Raw genomic sequence first — 20,238 nt, 5'->3', positions numbered from 1 at the left:
GCTTTCTACTCAGTATGATCAGTGTTTTTCATTCAAGTGAAGGAAATAAATAATTCTATAACCTGGAGAAATCTAAAGAATATAATTATAACACAATTACAAGTACCTGATATTCTTAAATCTCAACTACCAATATTTAAAATATTAAGTTTAATATAGTGCTTTGACATAATCCGTCAAATAAAACATATGCATACTTAGGGACAAGTGGTCCAACTCTAAATGCCATTTTTTTTTTTTTTTTTGCGGTCCGCAGGCCTCTCACTGTTGTGGCCTCTCCCGTTGCGGAGCACAGGCTCCGGACGCTCAGGCTCAGCGGCCATGGCTCACGGGCCTAGCCGCTCCGCGGCATGTGGGATCTTCCCGGACCGGGGCACGAACCCGTGTCCCCTGCATCAGCAGGTGGGCTCTCAACCACTGCGCCACCAGGGCAGCCCAAGATGCCATTTTTAAGATCACTTTTTTTTAGGTCTATACACTGAGGCAGTTGACAGTAAATAAGATGGTGAAAATTTCTCTCAAAAACGATTTTGTGTTTTCTAAAATCTTGATTGAAATTCAATAATAAATTTTTCATGACCTGTTTTCTGTATTAAGTATACATAAAAAAGCAAAATGCAAAGGATAAAATCTTAAGAATTGAGGCTCTATGTCAAATACTCTAGGGTTTGAGTCCAAGCCTCGAATTTTAGCTTTGTGATCATGGGAAAGTTAGTTCTGTTTTCTAAGCCTCAGTTTTCCCAACAGTAAAATTGAGAAATCAGTCATTTTTCTTAGGAATGCTAATTAATTTAGATAACATATTTTAAGCATAGGATGGCCTATCTGAAACATGTTAACCATTAACCATTAAACTTAGCTTTCCTGTTTGTAAAATGAGGTAACAATCCCTTATGATAGAGAACTCTTGAAAGGTTAAAGGAGGTGACATAATAAAAAAATCTATGGCACAGAATAGATGCTTAACAAGTATTAAGCGTTCACTGACAATGCTGTATAAGTGTATAGTGAGCACAAGCTGTACTTCCAGATGCTTATAGTGAGAACAACTCTTAAAAACTACAAGGAGGACGTCAGGGAGTTTTCTAAATTAAGATGGTTTTTGTTTCCCAAAGCTACACTCAGCATATTTTAACATTCATACAGTGTTTAATAGCACTATTAAAATATTTTCTAATATAAACAATATTCTAATTAAATTAAAGCTTTAACAGTAAAGGATCTTAAGAAAAATATCTTAAGAATTACACTTTTCATAATAATTCCTTAAGAATTATGTATCCCAGTCTTCCCTACAGCATGTCTTGCCAAAATAGAAATATTAAGTGTCTGATTTTTGTTCTGGCCAGTGTCTAATAAGATATACATTAGTAGCCAAGAGCCAAAACAAGATAAGCTCAGCCTTGCTTTTATTATAAACCAAGGAAATGTATGATTTTCCTGTCAAGAATTCATTTCTATTCAGAAGTACATAGACTGAGCACCTGGGATGCTCAATCACTATACTAGATGCTGAGGACACAGACAAGTATTGAGGAAGATCTTTGACCACAAAGAGATTAGAAGGGGAGGGAGTGAATGGAATGCAAGTTATAAGAAAAGTATACTGAAGTCCGCCAGGTTCATGCATGGTAGAATGAGAGATGATCCAGGAAGTCAAAAGTGTAAATTAATCAGGGTTCTGATGAATGGGTAGAGTCTGAACAGTGATACAGGGAGGAAGAACAACAAAGAAATAGCCTTCTATTTGGAAATTCTAAAACAATACATTTGAACACACTAAGATCTGCAAAAATTACCAGCCTTTAAAGAAGCTCTTTTGGTTATAAATTAGTTTTTCTTCATCTGAGAATGCCCTTATTTCACCTCCATCTTCACTGACAATCCTTTCTTTCAGTATTTCAAAAAGGTGTGCTATCCTTCTGGCTTTTATGGTTTGCCATGAGAAATCTGCTGTTGTTAGAATCACTGTTCCCCTAAAAATAACAGGTTGTTTTTCCATGTCATTTTTTTCTTTGTCTTTAGCTGTCGGTTTTGATTATGATATCTCTGGCTTCAAGTATTTCTTGGGTGGAGTTTACTTGCCTTCTTGAATCTGATGATTTAAATCTTTTGCCAAATTTGAGAAGTCTTCAGTCATATTTTTTCTCTCCTTTTGTTGACTTCTGGAACCCATGACAACTGCTTTGATTTTTCCCACAGATCCCTGAGACTCTGTTCATATTTTTCCCAATCTTCTTTTCTCTGTGGTGTTCATATTAAATACTTTCTTCTGATCTATCGTTAACTGACTTTTTCCTCTGTCATCTCTATTCTATTCAGTATATCCAGAGAAATTTTTATTTTGGTTATTCTTTCCTTAATTCTAATATTTACATTTGGGTTTTCTTTATATATTCTATTTATTTGCTGAAACTTTCTATCCTTCCATTCATTTCAGGAATGCCTGCATTTACTAGTTGGAATATCTTTATAATTGATATTTTGGTCATTGTCAGATAATTCCAAAATCTTTGCCATTTCAGAGTGGGAATCTGTTGAGTGTATTTTCCCATGCAAATTGAGATGTTCTTATGTCTTTACAGAGGGTGTAATTTTGGGTTGTATCCTAGACATTTTGAAGAATATATTAGAACACTCTCAGTCTTACTTAAATCCTACAAAGAATGCTGATTCTTTTTTTTTTAGCATAAAATCAACCTAGTTGGGTTCAGGATGTACATTCCAAACTTTCAAAGCTTCTATGAGCTTTCAGTTTCGTTGTCAAATTTTCACTGTCAATTTTCAAATTGATATTCAGATCGATTCTATGTGCTTGTCACCAAGGGAGCAGTCTGGGACTGAGGTAGCTCAATGGCTTAGTAGCTCATTTCTCAGAAATATTAGGGTCATATTCACACATACACAACTTGGAGTTGAGCAAAGGAGTTGATAAACAATTTTATAGGGTTACTTTCCCTAGCTCCTCCCTCTCCATTATCTCTCTGGTACCTTCCATGTCCCTGTGTTTCTCATTTCAGTCCTGCTTCCAGAAAGTTTGGGCTCTAGTTATCTCACTAAGCCGTGTACTTTTTATGACTGTATCTGCTTCTAGGTCTGAGTAATAGGAGGACAGAGACAAAAAGCAATGGGGTTTACCTTGCCCTTTTGGAATAAAAGCTCTGCAGATCAGAGAGGAAGGTTCACCTCAGATTTTTATGACTCCTACTGCTGCCACTGTTGTCCCCACTGCCACTATCACAGGATTGCTTGGCAGACAGGCCAGGAGAGAATGTAGAAACTTTTCTTAAAGGGGGGATTTCCCCTGCTTTCTCTAAGCATTAAGGGACCTTTCTCTTCCTTGATTTAAACTAGAGGTATTCCCTAGAGCTTCTCTATACATGCCCTAATAACCACTTTCAAGTTTGGGCTATGCTGAGTCCAGGAGAGAGAGAGAAAAATAATAAACTCACTGCTGGTTTGGTGGTACTTCAAATTCTTGTCTTCTTCCCAATCTGCATGCTACTATTTACTTTTTAAAATCCTCAAATAGCTGTTCCATTCTCCCATGTTTAATAGCTGCATTAAATGAAAGAGAAGGGTGGAGTGTGTTTACTCCAGTGTACCTTAAACTAGATAGTACCTTAAAGTGCTAGATAGTACCTTAAACAGATAGTTTCTTCTCTGCAAAAGACAAAAAAAAAAAAAAAAAACAGTAAAAACCAGCATCTTGTAATTTAAAGATAATTACCAATGGAATTTTATTATTTTTACAATGCAAATGAAGCACCTCAATAATTGTAATATTTTCTAGGGTCATTACCATTCCAACCACTTAAAGACCAGAACTGGGAAGACTATGGCAAATGCAAAGTGACAACTTTGCTGCATCACTATATTATTTAAGTATTAAAGATGTAAACCTTTGTAATATCTGGAAAAGCACTTTCTTCTGTATAAGTTTATACAGTTTCTGCATTTTTGCCATGTAATAATTGATAATACTCTATATACCATAACAGAAGTGACCCACTAACCATTTGCATTAAAATAACACAGGTTACCTTAATATTACTACATACTAATAACTAAACAAAAAGAAAAAATGATGTATAAGGTATCAATTTTCTTCAATACTCTTATTGAAGAAAATAAATGATACAGAAAAATTTTTACTGCGATCAAGACAGGATCTTCTGATCATAAAAAGATTATTAAAATTTGATGATAGATGATATGCAGATTTTTAAAAAGTACTAAGACTTCTCACAATAACAGACATGTACCAATACATTAATGCTTGAAAGTCATGATAATCTAACTGTGGAGAGAAAGCTGGCTCAGAATAAAAGGAAGACAAATGGGATTTTTTTTAAAAGTTACCTAGGCAAGAATAACAAAAGAATAGCAAGAAGGAAAAGATTTAAAAGAATGTGTAAACAGTTTCATTTAGTCACCATTCTATCCTTAGCATCTAGAACATAATACACTTTGGGGCACAGAGTTGGTGCTCCAAAATATTAGAGAAAATTGAATAAATGAAAAAAATAAAGAGGGAGACAGAGAAGTGGAAGGAAGATCATCTGAAATGAACCAATAAAAATTGAGTAAAAAGGCCAAATAAAGAAGCACAGATCATATAATCTTCTAAGTATGTTTCCAGACCTTTCAGATATCAGCATTTAGAACATGATGAGAATTATCATCCTTTTTATATCTGATATATCTGAGACTCAGACCATTATAATGTACCAATAACCAATGCTTTGTGGCTATCTGGATTGAAGAAAAGCAAGGTTGAGAAATATGGTGTGAAACCAGCTTCCAATATATGCAGCAAATTCTCATATGTTGATTTCTAGTAAGTTTAATTATTATTACTGGGGGATTAAATAATTAAATGACTAAGTTACCAAAATAATAGTTATAGCTTAAGATTTCTGAAATATGTATTTTTTAATGTATAATTTGTAATTCCAACTAACATGTAAAACTATGTCTCAAACATGTTCATTAATAATAGAGTGACGATACAGCTATTTTGCCTGGGGCATCTGTTTTATGCTTTTGTCCAAGCATAATTACTAACGATGCCCCCTTTAACTTTTCAAAGTGTCTTAGTGTGAATTATTACCAATAGATGAAATTACAGGCCTTTATATTGCAAAGCTAGAGTCATGCCCCGGCCCAGTCTGACTGCCTTGGGTTTTTTTATTTTCTTTGTTGGAGGCCCGAAGATTGGTGCATTTTCTTATATTCCAAGCTGGTACCACCCAATTTACCTCCTTTGACGCCAGTTTTCCCCACCCCTTTTTTCCTGCTCCACAGGGCAAGTGTTCAGATCCATATCATATTAGTGTGCTTTTGTTCATCACTAATGAGACAAGGGAAAAGAAATATTACATGTGGAGAACTTGCAAAGATTATAGGAATGTAGTAAATCCTTACAAAATCCTCTTGAAATCCTATCACTTTTCTACTATCCCATTGGGTATGATAAGTGAAAATCTCTTTGAATCTCTCCCTTAACTTCTATCCTTTAACAAACATTTTCTTGTTTCTTATTCTGCTTTCCCAGAGGGCCATAAAGTATACTTTCATCTAAGATGCCTCATTTTCTTTCAGTTTATAAATCCCCAATTGATGTATAATAATATGCATCCTTTAGTCTGAATGCATTAGTTTCCTATTGCTGCATAACAAATTACTTAAGTAATGCAGTGACTGAAAGTAACCCCCATTTATTACTGCACAGTTCTACAGGTCAGAAGTCTGGGACGGCTTAACTCTACTGAGGGTCTCACAAGGCCAAAATCAAGATGTCATCTAGGCCGGACTCTTACCTAAAGGCTCTGGGGAAGTACTGGCTTCCAAATGCATTGAGGTTGCTGGCACAATTCAGTTCCTTGCCTCTGTTTTTTGAAGGGAGACTGTTAAGGTTAGATCTCCATATCTCAAGTTTAACTGAGGGACTGTAATTACATCTGCAAAATCCCTTCCAGCAGAGCAGTACCTAGATTAGTGATTGAGTGAATAACCAGGGTACAGGAATCTTACGAGTGTCCTCTTTAGTATTCTGTGTACCACACTGAATATATTCCATTTGCATTTCTGAGAACATCTACATTAAAAACTGAGCAGCACTTCATAAAAACCTATCTCACACAAATATGATGACTTGTGGGTACCCAAACCTGGCACTCGTTTATATAAAATTATTTACATTTAATGCTGATGCATTCTTTAAGATATTTGATAATCTCTAAATTATATGTCCCACTAGACCGAATGGGCAAGAACCCCCAATATCATCCCTAATAAATGTATCTGAACTCCCCTTGAAGACTTAATTACAGCACCAATTCATTTAGAAAGACTTGTATAATAAAGGTTAACTTCATTGTTTGCCTAGCCCAAAGAATTACAAATTTCAAAATATTGAATATTAAACTAATATGATTTTTTTGGTAGAAAAAATATAGCTCTAACCAAAAGGGTATTAAAGTAGAGAGATGATCTCAGTAATTTCTTTAAGTATTTTCAGTCTCTGAAATTCTCTGTTCTTTAGGTACCACAATGCAAGAGAAAATGCCATGACTGCTGTTTAATGAAAATTAAGCTACTTGACAGAAATTGGCTTGACCTCTTCTCCCTATCCAATAAAAATGGTTACTTCTGCTAAAATGTGGTTTGGAGAACATACTGGTGTTTGGAAAGAGAAGTGTCTGGAGATTCTCACATGTACAGTGTTAACATAAAAGGGTTATTTAAGTATGTTTTAGTCTCTGAACATATTTCTTATTTGGCAGTTGCTTCATAGGTGGCCTGTATGTCTGTTTGACAATTTGCATGTACAGAAAATCAGAATTATTCAGAAATGCACAGAAGAATAAACCATCATCCCAACCTGATGAAAGACAGAAGGCTTATTAATAATAATGAAGCAATAGAACGTAGGGAGAGTTAAAGCATCCCTGAATTGGAAATCTGGTGGTAAAGAATGCACAGCTTCTCCTATCAACATGTATTAAAAAATATGCATAGCTGGAAACTCATACTGATCCAACACGTACCTTTGCCAGCTCTAAGTATCTACCAATTTTCTATACTATAAAGTCCTTAAAAGGTTTCATGAAACACACACACACGTGAACAACGACTATCACCACTGATTATCAATCACTGCCAGGTTACGGCAGAATTTCACAGAGTGTTCTGCAGAATCCTGGGCTTCCATAACACCTCTTCAGTGGGTCTCCTAAGATCTTTTCAAGAGACCCACAGAGTCAAAACTGTCAACATTTGCACGGATGGTGCAAAAGCAATGGGAGGTAAAACTGCCTTCACTGTCAGTCATTTTATTTTTCACTGATATTCACTCCCAGGGGAAAAAGGCAATTTCACTTTCATATGTCCTAGATGAAGCAGTAATGTGTATTAATTTTATTAAATTTCAACTCCTGAGTATATGTATTTTTTAATATTTTATGTAACAGAAAGGAAGCATGGATAAAGCATTTCTGCCACAGACTAAAATAACATGTTGTCTCTGAGAAAAGTGCTGTGAGATTGTTTGAGTTCTGAGCTGAACTCCTTGTGCTTTTCGTTGAATACCACTTTTACTTGAAAGAATGTCTGACAGACAAACAAAGGTTATTCAGATTTGTGAATGTGGTTGACACCCAAAAATGAACAAAGTGAATCTGTCACTCCAAGGAAACCAACTGATGGTAGTTTTTTTTTTTTTTTTTTTTTTTTTTTGCCAATAATAAAATTCAAGCTTTCAAGTAAAATTAGAATATTGGGAAACTTTTATCTGCTACTGTACACTTGGAAGCTTCCCAAAACTTCAGGAATTTTTCTGATGAGACAGATGGTGATACTGATGAATATGATTTACATATATATATTTATTGTATAGTGAAATGTGTCAACATATAGACGATCTGCCTAATACAGTGAACCCATATTTTCCAACTGACCAATCAATGATTCTCTAAAATGCTATCCATAGTTAAAACATCCACTTAAAGTGTGAGATACACCAACAGATATTAATGTAACGGAGTATAAATGATTACTGATATGCATTCAGATTCTACATTGCTACAATCCACTAACCACTAAGACAATACCACTGAGTTTTAGTATACTTACAATAAGAATATTCACAATAATCTGAAAATACTCATCCATTTTCCAACTACACATCTTTATGAGGTCAGATTTTCCTCATACACTTAAAGCAAAATAACAAATACCAACACCTTACATGCAGAAGCAGATATAAGATCCCTGTCTTCTAGATATAAAGAGATTTTCAAAAATATAAAACAAATTCATGACTTCTCGCTGTTTTTTGTTTTAACACCAATTCTCCAAATTAGTGCCATGTGTGAGAAGTGGATTTATGTGACCAAGTGTGACTGTAGCATGTATAAAAATATATACAATAATGCTTTAAAAGTTTTTTCTTGGACTTCCACTTCTAGCATACAAATGCTGGAATAAAAATAGCAAAAAATCTTCTTAAATGCAAGGCTCTGTATACCAGTGAGGGCCTAAAGAAAAAGAAAGGAGAAATGCAGAGTTTGGAACTGGCACTAATGCGCTTGGCTGCCTGTGGGCATTTGCCAAACTAAAATCCAAAAGTATTCCGCTTTAGCCACCACACTGAGACAAAGACAGCACCTGTCATCCAAATTGGAAAGGAGGATGTAAAACTCTCCTTATTTGCAGATGACATGTTATTAGATATAGAAAATCCTAAAGACTTCATCAAAAAACTATTAGAACTAGTAAATGAATTCAGTAAAGTTGCAGGATACAAAATTAACATAAAGAAATCTGTTGTATTTATATATACTAATAGCAAACTATCAGAAAGAGAAATGAAGAAAACAATCTTATTTACAATCTCATCAGAAAGAAGAAAATAACTAGAAGTAAATTTAACCAAAGAGGTGAAAGATCTGTACTCTGAAAACTACAAGACACTGAGGAATGATATTGAAGATGACACAAACAAATGGAAAGATATACTGTGCTCATGGATTGGAAGAACATTATTAAAATGTCCACACTACCCAAAGCAATCTACAGAGTTAATGGAATCCCTATCAAAATGCCCATAGCATTTTTCACAGAACTAGAACAAACAGTCTGAAAATTTATGTGAAACCACAAAAGACCCTGAATAGCCACAGCAATCTTAAGAAAGAAGAACAAAGCTGGACATATCACACATCCTGATTTCAAACTATATTACAAAGATACAGTAATTAAAACAGTATGGTACTGGCATAAAAACAGATACATAGATCAATGAAACAGAATAGAGAGTCCAGGTAGATCACATTAAAAGGAGTTCAGACTGACAGTTGATTTCTCAACAGCAACAATGGATACCAGAAGGCAGGTGAACTAGATCTACGATGTGCTGAAACAAAACAAAACAAAACAATATACCCAGAATATTAGGATTCTATGGTCAGTTAAAATACCTCACAAGAATGAGAATGAAATTAAAACATTTTAAGACTAACAAAACTTTAAAGGCTTGTGACCAGCACATCTTTCCTAAAGGAAATTCTAGTTCTAATACTGTTTCAGTCAGCAACAGGATATGGTCAGAAGAAAGATCTGAGTTGTAAGAAAGAATGAAGAACTAATAAAATTATAAATATGTGAGCAAGTCTAACTAAGCACTGTCTACAGAAAACCATAACAACATCTTGTGAGTTTTAAAAATTAAATGAAATTCTTAAAAATGATAATACCCTACAATCAAGGCAGGGTGTGTGAAGTGTTCTAAGCACCATGTATTCCTGAGAGAGAAGCAAGCTTAACTTTAGACTTTGATAACTTATGTTTGCATGTTTACATTTCTAGGGTAAATGTATCTTCTCAGGCTCACCTGCTGAATTCTCATCCTCTAACTGAAAATGAAAATGTCAAAATTCTTCAAAGTTTGACGCTTTACACCTTATCACCTCTATGCTCTCTCACCAGGTGATATTTTCCAGTTAAACACGACACATACACACTGTGGTTTCTTCATTCATCAAACACTGATCAATTAATGTACTCTTGATTGATGACTACTAAAGTTCTGTTACATGTCTTTAGTGCACATAGGATTATCTCAGGTATATGCCTAAGAATGGAATTAATGGTCACAGGTTATATATATGCCAGTTTTAGTAGATACTGCCAAAAGTTTTCTAGAGTGGTTATACCAATTTATGTTCCTTCCAGAAGCGTAAAATTGTTCCACAGATTCACATTCTTTCTGCCACTTGATAATGTCAGACTTTTAATTTTATCAATCTCATTGGTAGAAATCTTTTAATATGAATGTGTATTTCCCTTATTACTAATGAGGTTGATATCTTTTCTTTTTTAAAAAATTCACCCTTGATGTATTCTCTTCTAAAAATGGTGGTTAACTTTTTTATCCTAGGCGGTTATCGTTCTTGCCCTACATTAGTACCCCCCTTATCCATCAGGGATATGTTCTAGACACCCAGTGGATGCCTGAAATCACAAATAGTACCAAACCCTATATATATACTATGTTTTTCCCCTATACATATGTACCTATGATAAGGTTTAATTTATAAATTAGGCACTGTAAGACATTAACAATAATAAGAACAACTATAACAATACCCTGTAATAAAACTTATGAACATGTGATCTCTCTCTCTCAAACATTTTATTGCACAAGTTTAATGCCTTTTCCATCTTAACTAAGCTTTTATTATGCTCTGTGGCCATAACTTTAGCAGTTTGAGGTGCGACAGCAAAACAAGTATGAATCTCTTTTTCCTTCTTCACAATTTCATGGATACAAGACTAGTTCTTACTGGAGATCTTAGCAACCTCAGCACATGATTTCTTTCTGTTCTTATCAAGTCCAGAACTTTCACCTTTTCACTTAAAGGAAGCACTTAATGGCTTCTCTTTGGCATATCCATATTGGCAGCATCACAACTCTTGTGCTTTGGGGTCAGTTATTAAGTGAAATGAGGGTTACTTGAACACAGGCACCGCAATACTTCAGCAGTCGACCTGATAACCAAGCTGGCTAATAAGTGGCTAACACTGGAGGAAGGAATGACTGAGGTCCCAGGTGGGACAGAACAAGGTGGTGGGAGATTTCATCACGCTACTCAGAATGATGTGCAGTTTGAAACTTCCAAATTGTTTATTTCTGATATTTTCCATTCATTATTTTGGACCTTGGATGACTGAAGTAACTGAAACCGCAGAAAGTGAAACCTCGGATAAGGGGGACACTGTATTTAGCATGTCTATCTGCTTGTTTATTTCTTACTGATTTAGGGAAGTTGGGTTTTTTTTTTTTTAATTTACTTTTGGCTGTGTTGGGTCTTTGTAGCTGCGTACGGGCTTTCTGTAGTTGCAGTGAGCGGGGGCTACTCTTTGTTGTGGTGCCTGGGCTTCTCACTGTGGTGGCTTCTCTTGTTGTGGAGCACGGGCTCTATAGTGTGTGGGCTTCAGTAGTTGTGGCGCACGGGCTCAGTAGTTGTGGCTCGCGGGCTCAGTAGTTGTAGTTCACGGGCTCTAGAGCGCGGGTTCAGTAGTTGTGGTGCACGGGCTTAGTTGCTCCACAGTATGTGGGATCTTCCCGGACCAGGGCTTGAATCTGTGTCCCCTGCGTTGGCAGGTAGATTATTAACAACTGCGCCACCAGGGAAGTCCCAGAGAAGTTGTTTTTATACTCTGGGTTCCAATACTTTGTTGGTTACATGTGTTGCAATTATTATAGAACACTAATTCCAAGATTCACATTATTTCACATTGTGATACATCTTAAAATAATGTCTTACAATTAGAATTCATCATATTTTTTCTTTAGAAAAAAGAAACATAAAATAATGGCATATCTTGAAATTAATGACAATGAAGTCACCTTAAAAAATCCATGAGATATGGTGTCTTCTCCCAGAGAGAAGCTTGGTTTCTTCTTCTACTGTCAATATGATGTCTTATGATAGAACTTTTCAATATAAATACAGTTGAATTCATTAAGCATTTCCTTCATGATTAGCATTTTTGTGTCCTTTTTCAGAAATTTGTCTCTATCTCAAAAATATAAAATTATATTTTTATATTTTCTGTTCTAAATTTAAAAAATTTAAACCATATGGAATTCGTTTCAACTTTTTTCCATCTGAATGACTATCTTAATATCATGTTCCTCCTTTTCCAGTGCTCATTTCCCAAACATGTGCAACTGCATTGTCCTATTTATTATAGACCATATCTTGATACCTAATAGGGAAGATTTCCTCTCCATATTCTTTCTTCACTAGTCTCTTGGCAATTCTTAGGCCTATGCTCCTCCATATAACATTTAGAATCAGCCTTTCAATTTTCCTCCATAATTTGTTAGAATTTTTAAAGAAATATTTTGTATCAACAGATCAATTTGAGGGAAATGGATATTTGTATCATCTTTAGTCTTTCAGACCATAAATACACTTTATCTTTTCATTGAGTCAGGTCTCCTTCACTGAATTTCAAAATAGTTCAATAATTTTCTCCATATGTCTTAGATATTTGTTATTATATTATATATTCCAAATAATTTTATTTTTTGTATATTTTTAAATATATTTCATAGAATTTTTAAATAAAATGTGTCACTACCAATTGCTGGCATATAAAATGCAATTGGTTATTCAATATTGATTTGCTATCTAACCACCTAACTCTTCCATTAATTTTAACAATTAACTCTATATTCTCTACTTTTTAAAATGTAGACAATCATAACGTCCACATCATTTTAAGGCCTAAAAGTTCCAATGCACCGTTGAACAGAAATAGTGAAAATAGAGTCCTGTCCTTGTTTCTGATTTCAAAAGGGATGCTTTTAATGCTCCACTATTTAAAAAAATATATTCATATATTTTTTGTAAATATCTTTAACCTGGTTAATAAAGTTCCTACTTTGTCCTATTTTGCCAAGAGTTTTGAATTGCTTGAAAGATATTTTCTTTATCCATTGTGATGATCATATGGTTTTTATCTTTAATTGGATTACAGAGTTACATTTTAAGATTTTCTAATGTTAAAATACCCCTGTATTTCCAGAATAAATCTCAAATAAAATAACCCTACTTGGTTATTTAAAAAATACATTGTGAGATAATATCTGCTAATATTTGATTTAGAATTCTTTCTTTTATTTCCTGAGTGAGAATGGCTTATTATTTTTCCTTCTTACACTGTCTGCTTTAGAATATGGTAAGATATTTATATGGTTTGAATTCACCTTTTTCTATTCTCTAAAATAGCTTGTATAATATTGGAATGATCGGTTTTCTGGAATTTTAGTAGAAATCATCTGTGAAATCATCAGGGTTTTGCATTTTCTTGGAAAGATTTTAATGGACTGATTAGATTTCGTAAATTGTTAGTGGATGATATAGGCTATTTTTTTGTCTAGTCTCTCAGCTAGAAATGGCCAACTATAATTAATCATGTTTGTTAGCATAGCCCCAGTTCATTGCTCCTTATATATATTTATATAACATGATCCAAATTTTAGTGTTTTATCTAATCCCAAAGACTTCACCAGTTCTTAAAACTATTGAGACAGAATTTTTGAACCCACAGTCTAAAGATTTAAGAATACCATGTTTCCTTACTCCTTCTCCGTAAGTTATGGGAGGGAGTAATTAATTATTGGAAAGTATATTGCTCTTCTATGGTTGCTTTTATCAAAAATATCACAAATTTAGTGGCTTAAAACACCCAAACTTGTTAACTTACAATTCTCTACACTAGAAGTTTGACCCAGATCCCACTGGCTGAAATCAATGTATCATGAGGCTGTCTGTGCTTCCTCTGAAGGCTCTAGTGGAGAATCTGTTTCCTTGCTTTTTCCATGTTCTAGATATTTCTTCATCTGGGGCTCCCTGACTCCATCCTCAAAACCAGTAATGACAAGTTGAATCCTTCTCACATCACATCTCTCTGTGCTTTTCTTCAGTAATCATATCTCTCTCCAACTATGAGCTTTTCTGCCTCCCTCTCCCCCTTTTGAGGACGCTTGTGATTACATTGGGAATACCAGACTTCCTAGGATAATCTCCCTATTTTAAAGTCAGTTGACTAGGAGCCTTAGTTCCACTTGCAAACTTCATTTCTCTTTGCTATGTAACCTAACATATTCCCAGGTTCCAGGTCCATTAGGACATGAACATCTTCAGGGACCATTATTCTGCCAGCCACAGAAAGTAAGGTAACTTCACTAGCAATACCAGTAGTAATAGTTGGGATTTGCATCTGGAATTATACTTTATTTCTCTTTCAATTTAAGGATAGCACCATAGTTCGTCCAAACCTAAGATTAAAAAACTTTGACTGAAACTATGACACAATTCTAATAGGCCACTGATTAAAAAAATAATCTCAATTTCAGGTATGTTAAAAGGTGAACACACATATGTTTGAGAATTGATATTTTGCTGATTAAAACATTTAATAGCATTTTTTTCCTCCCAGTATCTATATACTTACCTACTAATCTGCCTAACTAAAACAACAGGAAAGAATCTGCTTGAGGAGGTGGTAAAACAACTTTTACTTTTTACCCTCTAAACAGCTTTTCAAACATAAGCTTAATAAATAAGTATAACTTATCAACTGAAACATTTATTTATAATATTCCATAGCACTGATACAGCCTGGCTCATTTAAAATGCACATATCTTTTGCATCAGTAAACAAGCAAAATATCCTATTGTTTCAAATTTTAAATGCTGGTAAGTAAAAGTTACTTCCAAGCTTATAGTTGCTATTTCTTTATATACTTTAATATACATAATTATATTCTAAAACTTCATTCAAAGATATTTTTCTCACCTTCAGATTTCTAGTTGTATTGTCCTCGATTAACAAATGCATCATGTTATAAAGGAAAGCTGCCTCTCATTATAGTAAGATCTGAGACAGAGGTTAGCACCATGTGGCATCTACTAACAGTGATGCTGGACAAATGTGCAACTTCTCTGCAGGGAGTAAAAGGATGTGATAGAAACTAGTGCCTACTGAGTGCCAATTAAAAACTCTCGCCTTTGTGAGGTTAATAACATAGGCTCTAGTTTAAAGGTGAGCAATTCAAACTTTCAAGGTGTTAAATAAAGTGCCCACATTCATGTAGGTAATAAATAGCAGAGCACTGATTTAAATCTAGGTGTCTGACTTCAAAATTGATGCTCTGTTCTGTTTCAGAGTTTCCTTCATCTGTAATGCAGTAATGATAACAAAACTAGAGAGTTTCAGAAAATAAATGAGAAAATGCCCATGAAAGTGTTGCTCAAGTTACAATGTGCAGTATAAGTATTACATTGCCTTTAAAATATAGGCATTTCTCTCCATTTACAATTCAAATTAACAACCTAAATTCAAAGCTTTTAACTGTTGTCCTTCCCCTCTCACTACACGTAGGAGAGTAGGGGAAATTTTCATGGTAAAGTAACCATTCAGGCCCATATTATCCAAACGAATAAATACTAAATCCAATTCTTTCCTTTCTCCTTCCTCTATTTCAGTATTTTCACTATAGTATCCAACGTGAAATGGACTGACTTCACATCAGAAATAGATAAAAGAAGAAAGAAGTGATATATGAACTTAAGCATCTGACAAAAAAACAACCCATAATATTACATGAGGAGATTTAAAAATGTGTGTCAATAGATATTCAATTGATTTAAGCTCTAAATCTCTTCTGTTTTGTTATGCTAGAGATTGAGAACTGTTAAGATGACCAGTAGGCTACACATGCTTATTTAATTTGGAGGACAAATCACAGAGCAGTTTATCAGCACTCTCTTAATAAGAGTGGATATTATTAATATTGCCCCATATTCTTCTTCTCTTATAAAAGAGTATATGAGTATCAGGGAAGATCTATGCCTTAGGCTGCAAGCTACAGAAATGAAAACTTTAAATTGGCTTAAATAATAAGGATATTTATTGGCTTACACACAGAAGCCTAAAGGTTAGACTGGGTCCAAGGTGTGGAGGATGCCGTAATTCAACAATGTCATTGAGGATAAAGGCACCCTGCATCTCTCCATTCTGAAGTGTATGAATTCAGATTCATCTGAAGGCTAGTTTCCTTTGTGATTATAGTAATCATGGTTGCATCCTTTCTTGTTTACACGCAGTGGGGACAGACATGACCAAGCTTCAACCATGAAAAATGTTTCTTTCTTCAGCTTCATGAAGCAGACATAGGTTACAGGTCGCATGTCCCAACCATAGCAATGCCATATGCAGACTGGTTTAGGCCTGAGGTTCTGAAACGATCCCTTTGATAGGTCTGGACGAATCATGACCCAACTGTAGAGGAGTATCCTTTTCTACCTGGCATCACGGCTGCACAGTGGTGGATGCATGAGTGATAGGGTGGCAACTGCCATGTCTACTTCACACAAATGTCTTTATAAATCTTACCAATGTATTATGTCTCTAGGCATAAGCATGGCTCGTGTGAAAAGAAGATTTTTTGTGTGGGGACACGGATTGGGATAAAGAGACTACTCTTCTGATTTGGTTGTTAGAGGTTTTCATTTAATGTCCCCTAAAGAAATATCTCAGATGTTTACTCTGCTCAAGACTAAATATGAAAAAAGACGCTTGTCTCATGTTTGGGATGAGAAAAAGAAATGCCACAAGATACGGAGGGGAAAACTAGGATTTAGTGATGCCAGAGAAGACCTTGAGAATCTAAGCACTCAGAAACACAGAGAGATCTCAGAAAGGGCACTGGACTTTCCACATCCTATGCTATAATATTTAAAGCTAGTTTTTATCACGCTCTTAATGGACAAGATGAACAGAGCTGGGAACTGATTACACCACTTTGCTACCGAACCATGTATATTCTAATTATACTAATAATTCCAAATATACCAAGCTACCTCATTATTCAAATGTGCTTCAACCCAGAAAATGTTTTACAGCATGAATATGCATGTTATTTTCAATTAGAAGATTTAGCAAGATATAAAACATAGTCATAGTCAAAAAGAAATTGGTTCGCCTCACATTAGTAACTGTTTTCTTAGTCCACGCATCCATGCTGTAAAGAGGTGGTGAAAGTCCATAATTATGGAAGATATTGCCCGAGTTGCTGATTTCTCTCAGATGCTCTACTAAGGCAAGAAGTTGATCTGTCTATATTAAGAGAAGGCTTTAGGGGCAACATAGTTGTGTAAGTAGAGGAAAAGGTAATTATTTTGAGACAAGCTTTATTGGTAATCAAATGCTTCCATGGTTAGGTTGATTAAAGCTATATATCAAGATTTAATTTCTGAAGATTCAGGCAAGAAGACAACAAAACTGCAGGAAGCAAGTTAGGTAACATTAGGAAGATCATCCCTAAATCAATTCAGCTTTTCCTTAGGTGTCCAGCTCATTTTATTCTTACAGTCCCTTCTAAATGAAACATTCCTTTGATTCCATCATCACCTGCTTCATACTACTATAACTATTTTCCACTTATTATCTCAGATTTAATCATCTGAGGAGGCTGGTGAGAACTTAAGTTAACAGAACTAGTTAGAATTACATTTTTAAGCACCAGTGTTACTTAATTTATTCTGTTTTTGCCACTTTTTAATTGTTCGCCTCACAAGGAATAAATGACACCTCAACGATGGTTAAGTTAAAATACTCACTATATTAATGACTCTTAAATGTACCTTACCAATAACCCAATACTAATACCTTATTAAAACTATACAGGGACTTCCCTGGTGGTCCAGAGGTTAAGACTCCATGCCCCTCTCCATGCAGGGGGTGCGGGTTCGATCCCTGGTAGGGGAACTAATATCCCACATTCCGTGCAGCGCGGCCCAAAAATAAAAAAACATAAGACACTATACATATATATAGTGTCTTAAGACTAAACATATATATAAATAGTTATATAATTTTATCTATTTACAGTTTTAGCTATCTATCTGTTTAGATAGGTAAATTTATATACATGCATTTATTTTAGCATTAATGTGGCATTTTCTCAAAATTAAGAACCGTGGTTCATGGATCCTACTGGCTATATGGTTACATTTTAGGGATTTTAGATATCCAGGACAAAATATAGAAAATTTGCTACTTTATGTACAGAAAATCCTCATTTGTCAGGCAAATTAGATGGACTTTCTTTCACAGTCTGCAAAGAACTTCAAATGTATAACTCAAAAACAAATCCATTAGCCTGAAAAAGGCCAATCCTACTGAGGTTAACATATTGTGCCTCAGTTTATGAATAATAATGTAATTTTATTGAATCCATGGGTATATTTCTGGGGAAAAAACACAAAAAAGACATCGTGATATTCTTAAAGCATCATTTAAACTTTTCTCCAATATATAGTACATACATGTCTTCAGGCTCTTTCATTAATAACTGAAGTGGTGACAAACATATAGGTTGAAAATATATATCACTGACATTCTAAAAGTGTTTCATTCAAACTAGCACTTTCAAATAATTTTCTATATTTAAACAAATGATGTGTTCAATTCCCCAGGTATCCTCCAAACTGTAAAAATTTTTATGTACACTTACCAACAGTATCACATGGTTCATCTTTGTGTACACAGAAATCTTTCCTAGAAAGAAAAATAGAAAATATTGTTTCTTCCACAGAGTATGTGACTGACTCATTTTTAATAGTTATAATGAATAATTGAACCATACTCTTTATCTCTAAGAATTTAATAAAACTGAAAATAAGATTAACTAATTTTAATTCTAAGAAAATGTGAGAATTAAATTGTTATGATAATTTTTACCTGATACAATCCTAAAACATTATGTCCTATTTCCTATACAATATTTCATAAAACTTCCATCTTGTTTTGAATTTTATAGTATTTCATTGTTTTATTACAAGAAAAATATCGGTGTAGGGACATGGTTTTCTGTTTGAAAAATATTGTTAAGATCCCTACTTCACATGACATAAAAATAATTTCCAAATTGAAGATTTAAATGTAAGAAATACAATTTAAAACAACATAACATTTTATATCTTAAGACTAGCAACAGACTGATAATTTTAATAAAGGCATGAGGAAATTAGTATTTTTACATAGGTGGGATATCACCATGAATAAAATTCTATAATTTTCTCTTTATTTAACTACCATATCTTGGAGAGCATTCCCTAACTAGTTATGAGCTTTAAAGGGAAACTATATGAAAGCAGAACTTTTAATCTACCTTTTACTAGCTTTGTGACCTTAGGGAATTTACTTAACCTTCTTGTGTCTCAGTCACTTCACCTAAAAAATAGAGGTAATAATGATATCTATTTACCACACAGATTTATTGTAGAGCTTAGATGATTTAACATGTATAAAACACTTAAAACATAGGTTTTCTGTGTGGTTTGAATGAGTTAACACATACAAAGCATTTAAAAAAATGCCAGGCACATAGAAAGCTCTCAAGTCAGTTGTTGATGTTTCTGCTGCTTTTTGTTGTTGCTGTTGCTTCTATTCCTGTGCCATAATTTAAGCAATTTCCTAGTAATGAGCATTTAGGTTCTATAGAATTTTTACTATTACAAACAATACGACAATTTGTGTGTGAAGGAGAAAGGAAAAAACTATTTTTATTCCTCTATTACAGCCATCTGAATGCCATTCCAAAATGAAAAATAACTTTAATTTTTAAAATTTTATTTATTTATGTCTACATTGGGTCTTCTTTGCTGCGCATGGGGTTTCTCTAGTTGCGGCGTGTGGTCTTCTCATTGCGGTGGCTTCTCTTGTTGTGAAGCACGGGCTCTAGGCACGCGGGCTTTAGTAGTTGTGGCTCTCAGGCTCAGTAGTTGTGGCTCGTGGGCTCTAGAGCGCAGGCTCAGTAACTGTGGCACATGGGCTTAGCTGCTCCACGGCATGTGGGATCTCCCCAGATCAGGGCTCAAACCTGTGTCCCCTGCATTGGCAGGCGGATTCTTAACCACTGTGCCACCAGGGAAGTCCCAAAAAATAACTTTAAAAATTAAGTGTAGGGCCTCCCTGGTGGCGCAGTGGTTGAGAGTCTGCTGCCGATGCAGGGGACACGGGTTCGTGCCCCGGTCCGGGAGGATCCCACATGCTGCGGAGCGGCTGGGCCCGTGAGCCATGGCCGCTGAGCCTGCGTGTCTGGAGCCTGTGCTCCGCAACGGGAGAGGCCACAACAGTGAGAGGCCCGCATAC

At 34.9% G+C, this 20,238-nt stretch overlaps 1 protein-coding gene across 1 annotated transcript in view; it reads right to left on the bottom strand.

Annotated features, from left to right (window-relative positions):
- The window catches only part of ADAMTS19 (ADAM metallopeptidase with thrombospondin type 1 motif 19), a gene marked incomplete at its 5' end in the record, with an annotated part of 287,542 nt that overhangs the window by 177,851 nt on the left and 89,453 nt on the right, over window positions 1-20,238 (bottom strand). Inside the window, one exon of the mRNA XM_081232610.1 lies at window positions 18,599-18,642. Within this exon, the coding sequence (XP_081088736.1) occupies window positions 18,599-18,642 (44 nt within the window). The remainder of the gene's footprint in view (window positions 1-18,598; window positions 18,643-20,238) is intronic.

The sequence above is a fragment of the Mesoplodon bidens genome (genome assembly GCF_964165515.1).
Source record: "Mesoplodon bidens genome assembly, chromosome: 4".
NCBI lineage: Eukaryota > Metazoa > Chordata > Mammalia > Artiodactyla > Ziphiidae > Mesoplodon > Mesoplodon bidens.
The sequence above is the reverse complement of the archived record's forward strand: the minus strand, read 5'-3'. Positions and strand labels throughout refer to the sequence as shown.